The sequence below is a fragment of the Ammospiza nelsoni genome, chromosome 14 (genome assembly GCF_027579445.1).
Source record: "Ammospiza nelsoni isolate bAmmNel1 chromosome 14, bAmmNel1.pri, whole genome shotgun sequence".
In the NCBI taxonomy this organism is placed as follows: Eukaryota; Metazoa; Chordata; class Aves; order Passeriformes; family Passerellidae; genus Ammospiza; species Ammospiza nelsoni.
Genome location: NC_080646.1, coordinates 10697972 through 10712302, shown reverse-complemented (window position 1 = coordinate 10712302; position 14331 = coordinate 10697972). Strand labels below are relative to the sequence as shown.

The 14331-nt window shown below is 40.5% G+C and overlaps 1 protein-coding gene across 1 annotated transcript in view; it reads right to left on the bottom strand.

The window, feature by feature from the left end:
• FBN1 (fibrillin 1) overlaps positions 1-14331 on the bottom strand; it is a 141765-nt gene that overhangs the window by 29191 nt on the left and 98243 nt on the right. Inside the window, exons 32-37 of the mRNA XM_059481802.1 lie at positions 13840-13965; positions 5614-5736; positions 4953-5075; positions 3099-3224; positions 1463-1585; positions 792-914 (exon numbers count right to left, since the gene is read on the bottom strand). Of these exons, the coding sequence (XP_059337785.1) occupies positions 792-914; positions 1463-1585; positions 3099-3224; positions 4953-5075; positions 5614-5736; positions 13840-13965 (744 nt within the window). The remainder of the gene's footprint in view (positions 1-791; positions 915-1462; positions 1586-3098; positions 3225-4952; positions 5076-5613; positions 5737-13839; positions 13966-14331) is intronic.

Sequence of the window (14331 nt, the reverse complement as noted above, 5' to 3'; positions counted from 1 at the left end):
ATGGCTCCCATTTCTTGCAGGACACAAAAGCAAGTAAGTTGTGCTGCCCAGGGAGCCTCAGCATTTCCACTTAGGTAGGTTGCTGGTGCTCCATATCTTGGCTTTTTTTGACTTTTCACAAAGTAGGAAATTTACTTATTGAGTCCAAGGGCATGTCAGCCAGGCTTTTTCCCATTTTCTCTCACATTTTCCCTGACATTAGTACATCTTTCCAGTTCCAGATATCCACTACTCTCCCTTCTACTCAAGGTTTACAAGCAGGAAAGCATCTACTAAATGCTAGGAATTTCAAACACATTAAAATTTGAGAATCATCCTACACCCTCTTAAACAAACAAAACCAAGGAAATATTAGGATTACTAAGCAGTTGGAGCCTAATACAAGAGCATTTCCATTGGTCATGAAGCTGCACCCAGCCAAGTGCACTCAGTGCTCCAAGAGCATGGGTGGCTTCATGCCACAGATTCATTTGCCTGCCATCTTGGGGCCAGCTGGATGTGGACTAAAGTTTGTTGAATTTTAAAATTGTCTCCTGCTTGCTGTAAATTGTGGACAGCTCTAACAAGCCCCAAGGGGTTGCTTCTGGCAGCAGGGCACTGCTGGCATGCTGCATCAACTCTGGACATGCTCCTGCTGCCCTACTCCAGTTTCTAAGCCAGGGGCAGTGAGATGGGAATTGAAGAGCCTGATCAAGCCCTTTCCCATGACCCAGGACTTTATTCCTAAGCAGCCAGCTTGGAGCCCCTCTGTGGAAGTTCCCTTGTGAACAGCACAGGGAGTGGTCCCTTACCAACGCATCCAACGCGAGTGGGGTTCAGCTCGAAATCCGGAGGGCACTCACAGGTGTAGCTACCAGCAGTGTTGATACACGTGCCACTAATGCAGGTTGTGGGGTCTGCACATTCATTAACATCTGCAAGAAAAACACAGCATGTCCTAAGCAAATACTCCAGGACACTCAAGAGCACTGTTGATACATCAGATACCATCACAAATCCATTAGTTATGAGACAGTGGTCTCCAGAAAGCTCTAAAAAATAAACAGGCATCTTAGAAGAACAGCAGTCTGAGATGAATTCATCATTTCATAGGAGAAAGAAAAAAAAGCATTTTTCCTGAAAAAAATCAATCTATGAACAAGATTCACATAAAGTACTAAAAAAGAACTTAAGGGAAAAACACAAGACAAGGCCATAGCTTACATCCAGTACTGCACAAAGCACAATACATCTCTGCCAGAGGGATTCTCTGATCTGTTTTTCCCCTTCTTAAGGGGATATCAGAGGTGGACAAAGAACAGTAAAGAGGAGCATAAAAAAGATATGGTGAATCCTGTGTTATACAGTAGAGAAGTTAGTTTCCTATAACCAGTTTGATTTGTACAGCTTCTTAAAAGAATTTCCCAAGGAGCTGACTATGGCACTGGCAGCAGATTAAGAGGCATGCTGTGCAGAGTTTTACCTGTGCAGTTGCCACCACTTCTGTCCAACTCGTAGCCCACTTCACACTCGCATCGGAAGAGTCCAGGGAGGTTATGACAAGTACCATAGACACAGATGTTAGGAAGTGAGCACTCATCAATATCTGATTAAGGAACAGGAAGAGAAAAATATGAGGTTTCCTGATCTTTTTGAGACATAGAGAACTGCAAACATTTTCAGCAGCATGGATCTGGAAGACAACAGTTTCTGCACATCAAGTAAGACAAGAAAAAGAAACATGGAAGATTTATGTTGGAGCCTAAGGAATCTAATCCATAATGATTTTTTGAGAAAATGGCTCCTTCCAATATCTCTGGAAGCTATGCCAGAAACTATCCTACCTTATTAGTGGGCTAATCTGACAAGTAGAAGTATTGAACATAGCAGAAGACACGCCTTAATAAAATGAAGCTTATTAAAAATCAGCAGTCATCTGCAGAAAGCTGGACACCAGCAAGAGAAAAGCCTGTGCCTAAAGGTGAACTTCAAAGCTTGGCAAGCAGACACTTTTGTGTCTTTTCTTCAAATCACTGAGTCTGAACCAGTATTTACTGAATGCCACATGCACTGCACAAAGAACAACTAATTTGATACAATAAAAAAGTGTGTGTTTACAAAGGACCTTAAAATACTGCACTTAGTGTACACAACTAAGACATGAAGGCAAGTCTGTTTTAGCAACAGGAGCTAGCCTCTAAAAAAGCTATTTAAACTTAGCTAAAAGGTTTGAAAGTAAATTGTTTCATGAAACATTATGAAACCTAATATTGGTTTCGTTTAAAGAAACTCACTCTCAAATTATTTGACTCAGTAGATTTCTAAAAAATACACAGAACACTTTTCAAGGGGAAAAATCCTTTTTAAAGTGATGTACTTATGAACTCCATTAAATATCAGTTGTCACGAGTTATTGCTATGTCAGATGATAGGGCTGCAACTCCTTGACTGACTTAACTCATTAATGCTATAACTAATGAGGATTTCAAATGTTCAAATCAAATATATTACCTTAATCACATTGGTAACATGTTTATTATTTGATTGTTTTGAATCTTTGCATATGCAAAGATCTTATGAATGAGCTGTAAACTGTTAACAGCTCACTTTTGAAATTGAACAAATAGTCACACAGGATTTTTTTTTTTGGTGTAGCCACACAGACTTTCTGCAAGGCTTCACACTCTGATTCTGCACCTCACAGAAGCCATCAAAGCATTTGCATTGCATTGGTTACCAAATCACTGCTTTTCAGCTTCAGACATACCAATGAGAACTAACAACTTTTACTGTTTAATTGTTCTGAATAAAATGAAGATCTGGACATCAATGATCAAGAAGAAATGGCAGCTATCAGTGCCATTTGGATCACCAATCAGACCCCAAAATAATATATCATAAGATAGGCTTTGAAAAGCTGTTCTCTTTATATACAGCCGGTAGATGAACATCTACAGATCCATAATAAATGTATGAAGTGCAGAAAAGCAAATACTATTAAAAAAAATCATGCAGTTCTCAATACAACCACAACAGCAAACAATTGTAAAAAATTGGAACATTAAAACAGTATTAAGGCAGAATCTGTTGAGTGTTGTTCAAAGCTTACAAAGAATTACCTTCACATGCTTTCCCATCTACGCTTGGCAAAAATCCCATTTCACATTCACAGCGATACCCTCCAGGGGCATTGAGGCACTGCCCATTTTCACAGAGATTCAAGTTTTCTGCACATTCATCAAGGTCTGTAAAAGGAAGGGATATTGCAAGTTAGCAATAAAGATGCTTTTCTCACCAACATTTGAGTTGAAGCATTCAGTGCTCCAAGAATTTTAATTATTCTATCTGAACACGTGCAGAAGAAACTGCAATCTAGCTATGTGTACATGTAACAGCTCTGTATAGTCCTGACATATTGCAAATACAGCTTCTAATCAAAAGGAAAATCTTTAGGAGACTTGTATAGTAGCTCCAGTTAATAACAACTGGAGGCAGTCACATGGTCAAATTTAGACTCAGAATGAGCACATGAAATTTATTATAGCTATTGTTTCTATTACAGCAAAGCCTAGAGGCAGTAATTGAAAAAAAAAAAAAAAAAGAGGTTTACTATGCAGTGAGCAAACACAGAGTAATAGGCAGTTCTCCATGCCAAACATCAAAACACTGACAAAAAGAACTTCATCAAAACTAAACTGCAGGTTAACAGCTGATGAGAGAAACAGCCTTCCTACTGGACTCCACTCACCTTTGGATAGATCATGGCCCTTACTCTCAAGCTGAAATGTTACACATCACCAAAACACCTCCTTATTGCAACAGAGTCTGGCTGGCAGCATGAGTTCTGAAAAGTCCATGGCTGGTAAACCAAAAATCACCTACCAGGGAGAATGCTGCACACTGCACAGTTTGGCAGAGGGTTTACAGAGCATTTGAGTGCCCTAGCTTGAGTCCCAGACACCTCTTGAATTCACAAACAATAAAGTATCCAAACAGAAAAAAAGTTCTACTGAATGCAGAGTTCTATAAGCAGTTCATCTGAAGGGTGTAGCTTACAGACTCCTGGAAATCATCATACAGGAAATTAACAAAGAGCACTGGGTTAGGAAGGCCACTAAGGAAGCTGAATCAGATTCAAGATGAAATTACACTGAGAGAATTAAACAGAATTCCAAGGTCTGCTTAGAATTTGGAATTATTCAAACCCAGCCTTAAACCTGATAATCCAGATTCTCAGATGCTCTAAAAACCTGCTGCAGCTGATAGAGAGCTGCTGATTTGCACCAGCTGAAAAGCTGGCCCACCAGCTCTGGGACATGGCTCTGCTCCAGGCAGCAACATCCCCAGCCACACTGCAATCCTCAGTGCAAGAGCAGGGCTCCTCATGACTGAGCACACATGAGCTAATCTGCTCTTCAAAGCAGAAGACTGAAGTGTGGGTGGGAAACATCTCCCTAGCAAAGTTTTATAATCTCATTTACAGTTTATAAAATGAGGTTTCAGAAGCAGCTACTTCCTTCATTCTACATGCCAGCACTGCATCCTGACAGCAGCCCTCAGGATGATGGAGTAAGGCAGACAGACATCACACACTCACTTGAGGAAAGGACAAACATTTTTAGGCAATTTTGTGAAGTAATTTTGATGCATATGCCCTACTATTTAAGTGTTAAGGTGAGTAGCCAATGGACTAGTTTACTAACTAGCCAAATTACATATTCAAGCATTGTTTTAGAAATTTTGCCACTCATTTAAACTAACAAGAAAAGCAGAATGAAAAATTACATTTTATCAAGGGAAAAAAAGCGATTGAGTTAGACTATGTATAATATATAATATTTCTTTTAAGCTGTGGCAACCTAGGTGAGAAGACAATTAATGATAATTTCAAATGTTTAAAAGCTGGTTTTGTGCATTGGATCACAGACTGACTTAGGTTGCACGGAGCTGATCCTTTGCTCTCCTGAGCTCACCTGTACAAGTGAAGCCATCCCCAGTGTAACCCTCTTTACACAGGCAGCGGTAAGAGCCCATCGTGTTCTTGCAGTCAGCATGTGGGCTGCACATGTGGGTTCCATTGGAGCACTCATCCAGATCTTTAAAGTAATAAAACAGGGGAAAAATTAGTTAAAAACCCATACATGAACACAAAGTTTAAATAGGGTACGGCACACAGAAGCTCTACTTTAAATAATCTTTCATAATAAAACCCATACATATGTGTGGCCATCTGACTGAAAAAGTGGGGAGCAGCTTATTTGCAGCCCACCAAAGAAGTCTGACAAGCTAACTGTGAGGAAGCTCCAGGCACTCAGTACTAAGGCCTGTACCTTGTTTTCAAGGGGAGCACCAGGAGGCCCCTCACTGCCTCCCATCAGCTGCCCAAAGCACAAAGCATCTCTCTCCATGGTTCAATCTCTTCTCATCATTTCACAAATCAAACAGGAGATAAGGCTGATTTCACAGATACCATGGTGAAGGACTTGTCCTCCAACAGATCGTGTCAAATCAACCTAACAGTTCAATAACCACTTGCCTTCACATTTTATAGGTGTAGTATTACTTTTTTCAGAATTGCTAGAACCCCATTGTGGTCTGGCCTTACAAATAAATACAAATGCATAAGAGTCTCACCTGTGCACTTGATACCATCTCCAATCCAGCCAGGGCTGCAGCTACATTTGAAGCTTCCTGCTGTGTTTGTACATATGGCGTGTCTGTCGCAGTTATGGGCTCCAATTTCACACTCATTGATATCTGTAAACAGAGATGTTTGAGCAGCTCATGGAACCACTTTCTCATATCCAGACAACTGACACTAGAATTTCTCAAGAAAGGCAATGTGAACATGAAAGCAAGTCTGCATTTTTTACAACATGGCATTTAAAAAGGAAGCTGAAGATGAAATCACAACAAAGGAAAGAAAGGAAAAAGGAGCACGTAGCGCATTTCAAACATGCTGCCCCGCTACCTGTTCTTCTGATAGGCACATAAAGCAGTGCTGCTGCAGCTCACTCCAAAGTATATTTCAGAAGGAAGACAGTACCTCAGGAAACAGCCTTGCCAGAGTGCCCATCCTGCAGAGATGGGCAGAGTCTGCAGAGAGGGACTACAACAGTGACTCCACACTGCAGAGTTTGCTAAAAAGTGTCAAAGGAAACTCTGCTGCCCAGGGATTCCTGGAATGCAGCACTCCCACAGCCCCAGCACAGATGCTGATGAACTCCAGCCAGGCACCACCAGCTAGCTGCCCCTAGGATTGTCCCCAGGCAGGGAATGAAGCAGGTTCTGCTTGGCCAGGGGCTGTGTGCAAGGCTGGGGACAGGCTGTACCACTGCATTTACCAGGAGAGCTGAGGAGCTCATCAGGCAGGCAGTTAATTAGGAACTCAGTGGGAAGAAGCATCCTTGGAGACACCAGGCAGCAAGTCATCCAGTCTTCAACATACATGGTCGTGCCAGCACATTCTATTTCAGTACTTGCTATTTTCACCTTATTTTCATGTTTGGGCATTCTCTGGCAATGTCAAAATGTATAGACTACAAAACCCAAACTGGACTCCATTCTTCCCGCTCTTCTCACTAAGCATTATTAATGCTCCATATAAGTAGTTGAAGAATGTATAAACTAAAAGGTGATGTTTTCAGAAGTTATTACTGGTAACTGAAACAAAACTGGCAGGAATTTTCTTGCCTATCTGAGCTTTGGATTTTACAGTATTTTCTGTAACTGCCCTATTGAACTACACTTTACCTCCATGCAGGATGTAATCTACCTAGGGTCCACATCAAACCACTTAAAACTAATACCCATTTTTCAGCCCTCCCAGGTGTCTTAGATGTTGCTGTAAGCCAAACCATCTCCCTCTGTAAAACAGCTGATGGAAAGGCAAAACAAGCTCATAACTCTATGTGATTCCACAGACAAAAACCCAGCTCAGACCCTCCAGAAATGCATCAGCCATCAAATATGTAACAACCTTTGGGATTTCCAGCCCCAAAATCACAGACTTCAATTTCCCTATGATTTTACCTGCAAACAATTAGCTCTTTAAAGATGGTGAAGTTGTGGAGCTAATGCAGAAAGTGACCAGATATCACCTTAACTATTTCCTTTACAACACTTTCTTAAGTTTTTCTGTCCACACTTCTCTAAACAAAAGGCTGTGTCCTTTCACTATGCCTTGTACACATATTTTGCCTTTTCATAAAGGCAACATATGACTTCAAAGAGCAGACTACATCTGTCAATTATCCTAAAATTAAATACTCAAGGCCAGAAAACACCCAAAATGAGTGCTGGCTGGGAGGGATGGGGCGTTTGTTTGGTGAATTTTGTGCTTGCTTGAGGTTTTTTGTTGTTGAGATTTTGGGGTTTTTTGTGATTTGGTTTTTGGGCTTTTTGTTTTGCTTTGTTTGTTTGGGATTGGTTTTTTTTTGTTTTGTTTTTGTTTTGTTTTGTTTTTTGTTTGTTTTTGTTTTTGTTTTTTTTTTTGTGGGTTGGCTTTTAATGCTTTGGAGTTTTTTTTAGTCTGTTGAAGTGGAATTTAATCCAATCTTGCTTTTCTGAGTCTCTTTCTAAGTGAGGCATTGCTTTGACTCAAAACTCCAGACATGAGCATTCCCATAATCTGAATGCTGACATCTAGATATGAATCTAAATCTGGCAGCTGGAATCTACCATTAATGAATGTTAACTCCAGGCCTGAAAACATGCAAATGGACACTTACTTCTTAAAACTTAAAAAAGGGTCAGGAGCAAATAATCTCAGAGCAGTTTTGCCTTTAGCATGTGCAGAAACTCATGAAGATAACATCACACTAAACAGGAAACTTGCATCTGTCAAAAAATCTTAAGGGTGGCCTGAAAAAAATGCAACTCATTTTGGCTTGGGGAAAGACTGGAAGGAATTTAGAAAGGTCAGCTACAGTATACACTGACTTAAAAAAGCTGAGACAAACACTCTATATTTTAACCTTTACATGATTTTAAACTCCAAACTGTTAAACCACTGCTCACATTAAGACTCCACTGTATTTGATTGTTTGGTGCTTTGAAACATACAATCACAAGCTTCCTTATACCCTGCAGAGCACAACAAAACACAAAAAAAAACCCCATCACCAGAAGAGAGGTTTCTGCCAAGAATTTTTTTTAAACCACCAGCAAACACAAACAGAAACTTGCATGCAACAGCTACACCACAATGAAGTCATGCTCAGGCTCGGATTTAAGAAAAATTTTCCAATTTAAGCCAAATTTTCCACTCTCCATAAAGTGACTGTGGGCTCCATCCCACCAAGCACTGACCCACTGACACATTGTACCTGAGAATCCCCACTAACACCTCCCAGCAGAACAGCAGCACCACAACACTGGGGCCCTTGCAGTGGACACTTGTTCCCCATCAGCTGTTTGACACACACTCTAAAAAGCTTAGAATCTTCCTTGGAATGAATGCTGCAAATATAAATCTATACCCAAATGCGGGTATTTATAATGGAATCAACTTTCTCAGGCATCAGCCACTGAAATGTCATTCCAGTTGCTTTGAATAAAAAAAATATCTTTTTTCCAGTAAAAAATTTCAATATATTTCCACACTTTTTTGCCTGGGTAAAGATCAAATAGGGAATGCAAATTGTATTCTCGAATGCCATCTACCCTTAAAGGCACATTGCAGGGCTTATTTCCATGATGTATGGAAAGTTTCTTCAGATACTTAAATGAAAGATGATTGAGGCATATAAAATACCATCACTGGCTTCATCCCAGATTTTACTTCTTTTCCCCTGTGTTTAACTCTGATGTTGTTTTGCTATAATCCCAATTCTTTCCTTTCTTTGCACAGCTGAGTTGTAAGTCTACATTTATTACACTGCCATTATTTCCAAGGCAAAAGAGATCTCAGACCAAACATGGCTCTGTGTAAACAGTGCACTGAAATCATTGGAATTTATGCCTTCTTATACTGGAGCTTAATATGGATTTATGTTACCATAAGTATTGAATTATGGCTTCACAGAATGAAACAGAAAGGAGAAGTAGAGCTCTGTAGGGGAAAAATTAACTCAAGAACTTTAATAAAAGCATGAGTCCAGTTCTGTCTCCCTGTTCTGTCTGCATGGCAGTACAAACAGTACTATACTCTTCAAATACTCCAGCTAGTTCCATTTAATTGTCTGAAGACAAAGGCATTACTCGGGCTGAGTAAAGGTATCATGACCCAAAGAGCACCCACGAGGACACTACTGAAGTCAGGGTTTCACACAATGATGGCCTATTCCCACTGACTTCATGGGGATTTTCACTACAGAGTAAAGGAGTGAGTCACTGATTTATATCAACCTTCTCCTTCTGCCTCCAGCATGAGTCCGTGACAAGCCAAGGAAAATAAAGACATTCCAGCCAGAGACTGACACTGCATCCTCAGCCGGTCCCACTGTGCCCCAGTGCTGCTGCACACATGTTCTCAGCTCTGCAATTGCACAACTCCCATTCCTACTAAGAGAGCTGTCTGCCTACAACAGATGAGAATACACACAATAAATAATATGCAGGCCTGACATCATAACAATCCTAAGCACTCTGGGGAAAAAAACCTGTCAGTCACCCTGTTTTGTTGGCTCCTTCAGTTCTCTTCTTTGGATAAATATTTTTTCTCTCGAGCCTTTGCCAATTAATAAAGTGTCTCTCCCGTTAATCACAGTGGCACAAACTTTTAGGGCTCTCAATGTGTGTGCAGAAAAAATACATCATATATACCTGTCACCCTTTGCATTATGCTTGCAAAATGTGACAACCAAAGGAAAGACACTGCTAGCCAATATCTGCACAACACACCCTTACCCACTCTGGAAGTGGATCACTGAAGCTGGCCAGAGAGGAGCATGGGAATAAGTCACTGTTTCCTCATCTACATTCTAGAAACATTCCTTTGCATTTGAACAGAATGAGAGTGTACATTAACTGAAGAAAATTCACATGTTCATCACTGGGCATGAAATCCTCCAGGTACTCTGTGTACTGTTTTCTATTAGGTTTCATTTGGCTTCAATGGTCTATAAGAATCCTTAGCAAACTGTAAATTTGATTCAGACTCCACCTATAAATCAGTACTGTTTGTCAGCAATTATGCAAATCCCTTAAGCATTTTCTGACTTTTACATTTTTTTGGCAGTCTCTGCATATCTGTGCATTTTCCTGCACTGACGTTTCGCTGGCATCACGAGCCTGGGCCCAGTTCCCCGAGGGCCAGTCGTCTGGTGGAAGTCACAAGGCATTTCCTCCTCCTGGGCTGCTGCCCATGTAATCAGGTAGGAAAAACTAAGGCTTTTTAGAGGGAAAAGACTGTGAATTTCATCTTGGCGGTCATATTAGTTGAAAAATACATGGGAAAAAATTCCCTATTCTCATCTTCCTATATGTAAAATTGTTTTCTCTTTTGGAATCACTCTCAGATTTTATTCAGCATACTGTAGTCTTGGAGTTTCACATGGGACAGTTCAGCTCTTGCCTGCTGTCCATCCTTACATCATCAGCACACTGAGGCACAGTGTGTTATTGCTGGACAGATGCCTACTGCCAGTACACTCCTCCTGTAATACCCCCCTTTGGTGGGCAGGATTTCATTATCATCCTCTGGTATTTGGCCTGACACAGCCAGCTCCCAGACTCATGATGGCAAACATATGCTTCACTGGTACCAGAACTCTCTTGTGCCATCAAGCCTGAAACACAATGTATTGTTAATGGCCAGAAGCCACGAATAATGGAGAGGAGAGTACATTATACAAGTCACAAATGGCTCTATTTCTGAGGGCAAATGACAGGCTCACCTCTTCCTTTCCCTGCCTCAAATGTCTGACCTCTCGAGACCCAAGTTCCTGTCAGCCATGCAGGTATGCAGTGTGCACTCACTCTTCCTGTACCCACTAACACCGTCATCAGTGGAAGATGCTCCACACCAAACTCTCCAAGCTCACAGCCCACACCAAGGCTGCAGCTGAGTAACTTCCACCAGCCTTCCTCCACATGGCAACAGCATGGCCCTTGCAGAATCAGAGCCTGGTCTCAGCCTCCCAACTCCCTGAGCCTGCTGTGGAGAAATCCAGCTGACTTGTAACATATTCCTTTTTGATCTGTTGGCTATGTTGGGAAATTACTGCCAAGTTCACCTCTTTCAGTTTGACTCTGTGAAGAGCGCCTTAAACTTGTCCAAGCCCCCCTCCACCAGGAACAACCAGGGGGCTGTGCACACAGCCATAACTGCAAGGATGGATGGGAGAGTCAGAGAGGAATTTGTTTCTCTGTGAAAATATCAGAGCAAGTTTAAGTCTCTACATCAACAGTGAAATACTGCAGATTTACAGGCAGAAATTCAGTGGTGATGAATCACAACATACAAACCCAAGTTCCAAAGCAGGACTTCATTTCTGCACAAGCACATGTATACTTTATAGACAGAAAAAGCAGAGACAAGATATTTGTCATAAAGCTGGATGATCTGGAACTGAGATAGGGGAAAACACAGCAATCTCCTCTCTAGTGGCTGCATACCATTGCCTGCCCAGGAAAATTTAAAATGAACTGTTCTAAGCCTGGATTATCACAGTTTGCCTTGTGAATGGAAATTAAACTATTCACAGCACTTGATGTTGGAAAGCTGCATCTACAACCTGTATTTTTGCATAGTATTTTTAAAATCGTGGTTTTGTTACTAAACTCTGTCCACATTCTTACTGAGAACCAAGGAGAGGGGAGAACTAGGGCAACTAACATCTGTGTGGGATGGGAATGTAAGTCAGTGGGTGGATTCTGAATACTGTTAAATGATTGGGGGGGGGGGAAACAAGTTTATTTGTTAAAATGAAATCACTCAGTAATGACAAGGGAGCTGAAATATTTAGACAAAACTGGAATGGAACCCAAAGGACATGATTTAGTTGTTCTCAGAAACAGAGGATCTCCCATTCAAAGTGCTGTACATGTTTTTGTAACTTTTTTTTTCCATGGGAATTCCTAAAAACTGTGGATGCTTTTGATCTGTCTGTAAGACAAGAACTGGGTTCTGGAGTCAAAAGGCGGTTGGCAAGGTCCGTCCTGAGGAAATATTGAAGGAGGCTCTGATGGTCTGCAGTACCTGAGCCTGGGAACTTCAACTCTGCTCTAATATTGTGCAAACAAGAAATGAGAAATTCAAAATTCTCCAGCAGCAAATAAGACATTTTAAAAAACAGAATGTGAGAACCTACCCAATGTAATCACTATGGGATCTGTACCCACAGTTTTTTCATTATTTAACCAATCTAGAAATTTCCTGCTCTGCTTCCTGCTTTCTTATTTGAATCATTTTTTAAAAATTCATTATTTGAGTATGATCCCATCTCAGCTGTATCAGCATAACTGATGCTTCACTTTTTCATCTTAGACCATGGGGCTCTTTCAAATTACTGAGCCCTTCTATAGTATCTGTTGGAATTAAGGTGTTCTGCTGTTTTTCCTTGTGAGTGCCAAACTCTCTGAAATACTGGCATGCAGACAAAAGCAGCAGGAAAGGTTAAAAATGTGTAAGGAGGTGGCAAGAGCCTTCATGACAATGTCCATCCACAGGTCAGGGCTTGGCTGGGACTAGGACAGAGGGATTTCCTGGCATCTCCTTTAACAAAAAATATTGCTTGGGACATTTGCCACCACCTTGAATCACATGATGCCAGAATGGTGGCTATTTCCAGGCACTTCTCCAGAAGCCATCCCTGAGATTCCTCGCCTGCCTCCACGACCTTTCTGTCTTTTGCCTTCAACTCACTGCTTCATCTTCCCAGCCTGCTCCCTAGGCTGGGACTGACAGCTGCACCATGTGTGACTGATCAGTGTGAGGGTGTTCAGGTCCAGAATTCTGAAAATCTTCATATCATTTAGCACAGAAAAAAAGAACACTGAAATGTTGGTCTAAAGAGTACAATTAGGGATTTCTTGGATTTAGATCAGTTCATATGTAAGTCAAAGGCAGCTGTTACTAATGCACAATTATTCATCCATAGCCTAATATGCAAAATACATCTCCAGCTCTCAGACTTTTCTGTGAGAGCTGTAAAAAACCAGCTTCATATATTTGGGGCACTTAAAAAAATATATTATTAAATCTGTACAATAAGTGCAGACTAAGAATAAAAGTGTGTCTCAAAGACATTGCCAGAAATGTGTTTACCCTAAGTCTACATTAAAAAATATATTAAACATATGTTTGCATTCATATTTGGGCAAAGTCTAAGACTCTCAACACCTTGGCTTGAGACACCAGCACTTGGATTATTAATATCATGGCCTCAGAGCGTGTATATTTGAATCTCATTTCTGTTTGCTGGCAATAAATGAAATAAAGCAAATTCTGATTCAGCTGATAGAACGTAGTTGTGTAACTGTATTGTCGACACTTTGCAAAAACTGAAAATATATTTTAGCATATATTTCAAACCATCCGTGTTTGCCAAATAATACTTTGAACAGATACGTGTTATTTGCTTGCATAGCATACAATTAACTAATCCAAATGCACTGAGGTCCTCAGGAGTTTGTCAAGTTACAGAGAATGGCATTTTCTGTTCTCAGATGAACAACTGTGCAGTAACACACCCAATTTTGATCCCAATCCTCGCTCCACTCATTTCAGCAGAAGCAGCATCAGGCTGAATGCTGTACCACTGAAGTTTAGCAGAACACAAGCTCAGCAAATTCAGATGAGAGGTATAATAGGAGCACAAGCAAGTGAAAAGAAGCACAGTGAAAGGAGGTTCTAAACACCAGAAAAGCAGACTCATGAGTTTAAGTAAAAATTAATAATTAAGCTTTAAAACATACCTGTGCAACCAGTCGTGCCTTTCTTGCCTGAATAGCCCATATCACAGTGACAGATAAATGAGCCTTTTGTATTCTCACAGGTTCCACTCAGACAGATGTTTGGATGCAGATCACACTCATTAACATCTAAAAAACCCCAAGAATTAAGATGTCTTAGAAAGTAATGGAAAAATCTCTTTAGATATTAATTCTGATACAAACACGGGTCTAGATATGCAAAGAAAAAGCTGTTTATAGTAGTTATTCCTTACCTAGCATACAAGCACACATTTTGAGATCTGGGGTAACTGTTAATAACCATATCTGCATTAACATACCTTTAATGCCAGCTTTTTGTAAAAATAGACACTAAGGTGCACTACAATATCCAAAGAATGCTGTGATTATTGATAATTCCAACATATATGTGTCTGTACACATTTATATATATGCCTGCATGCATTGTCTAGTTTTGTTTGACATTTCTCTCAAAATACACTCAAGATTTTAAAT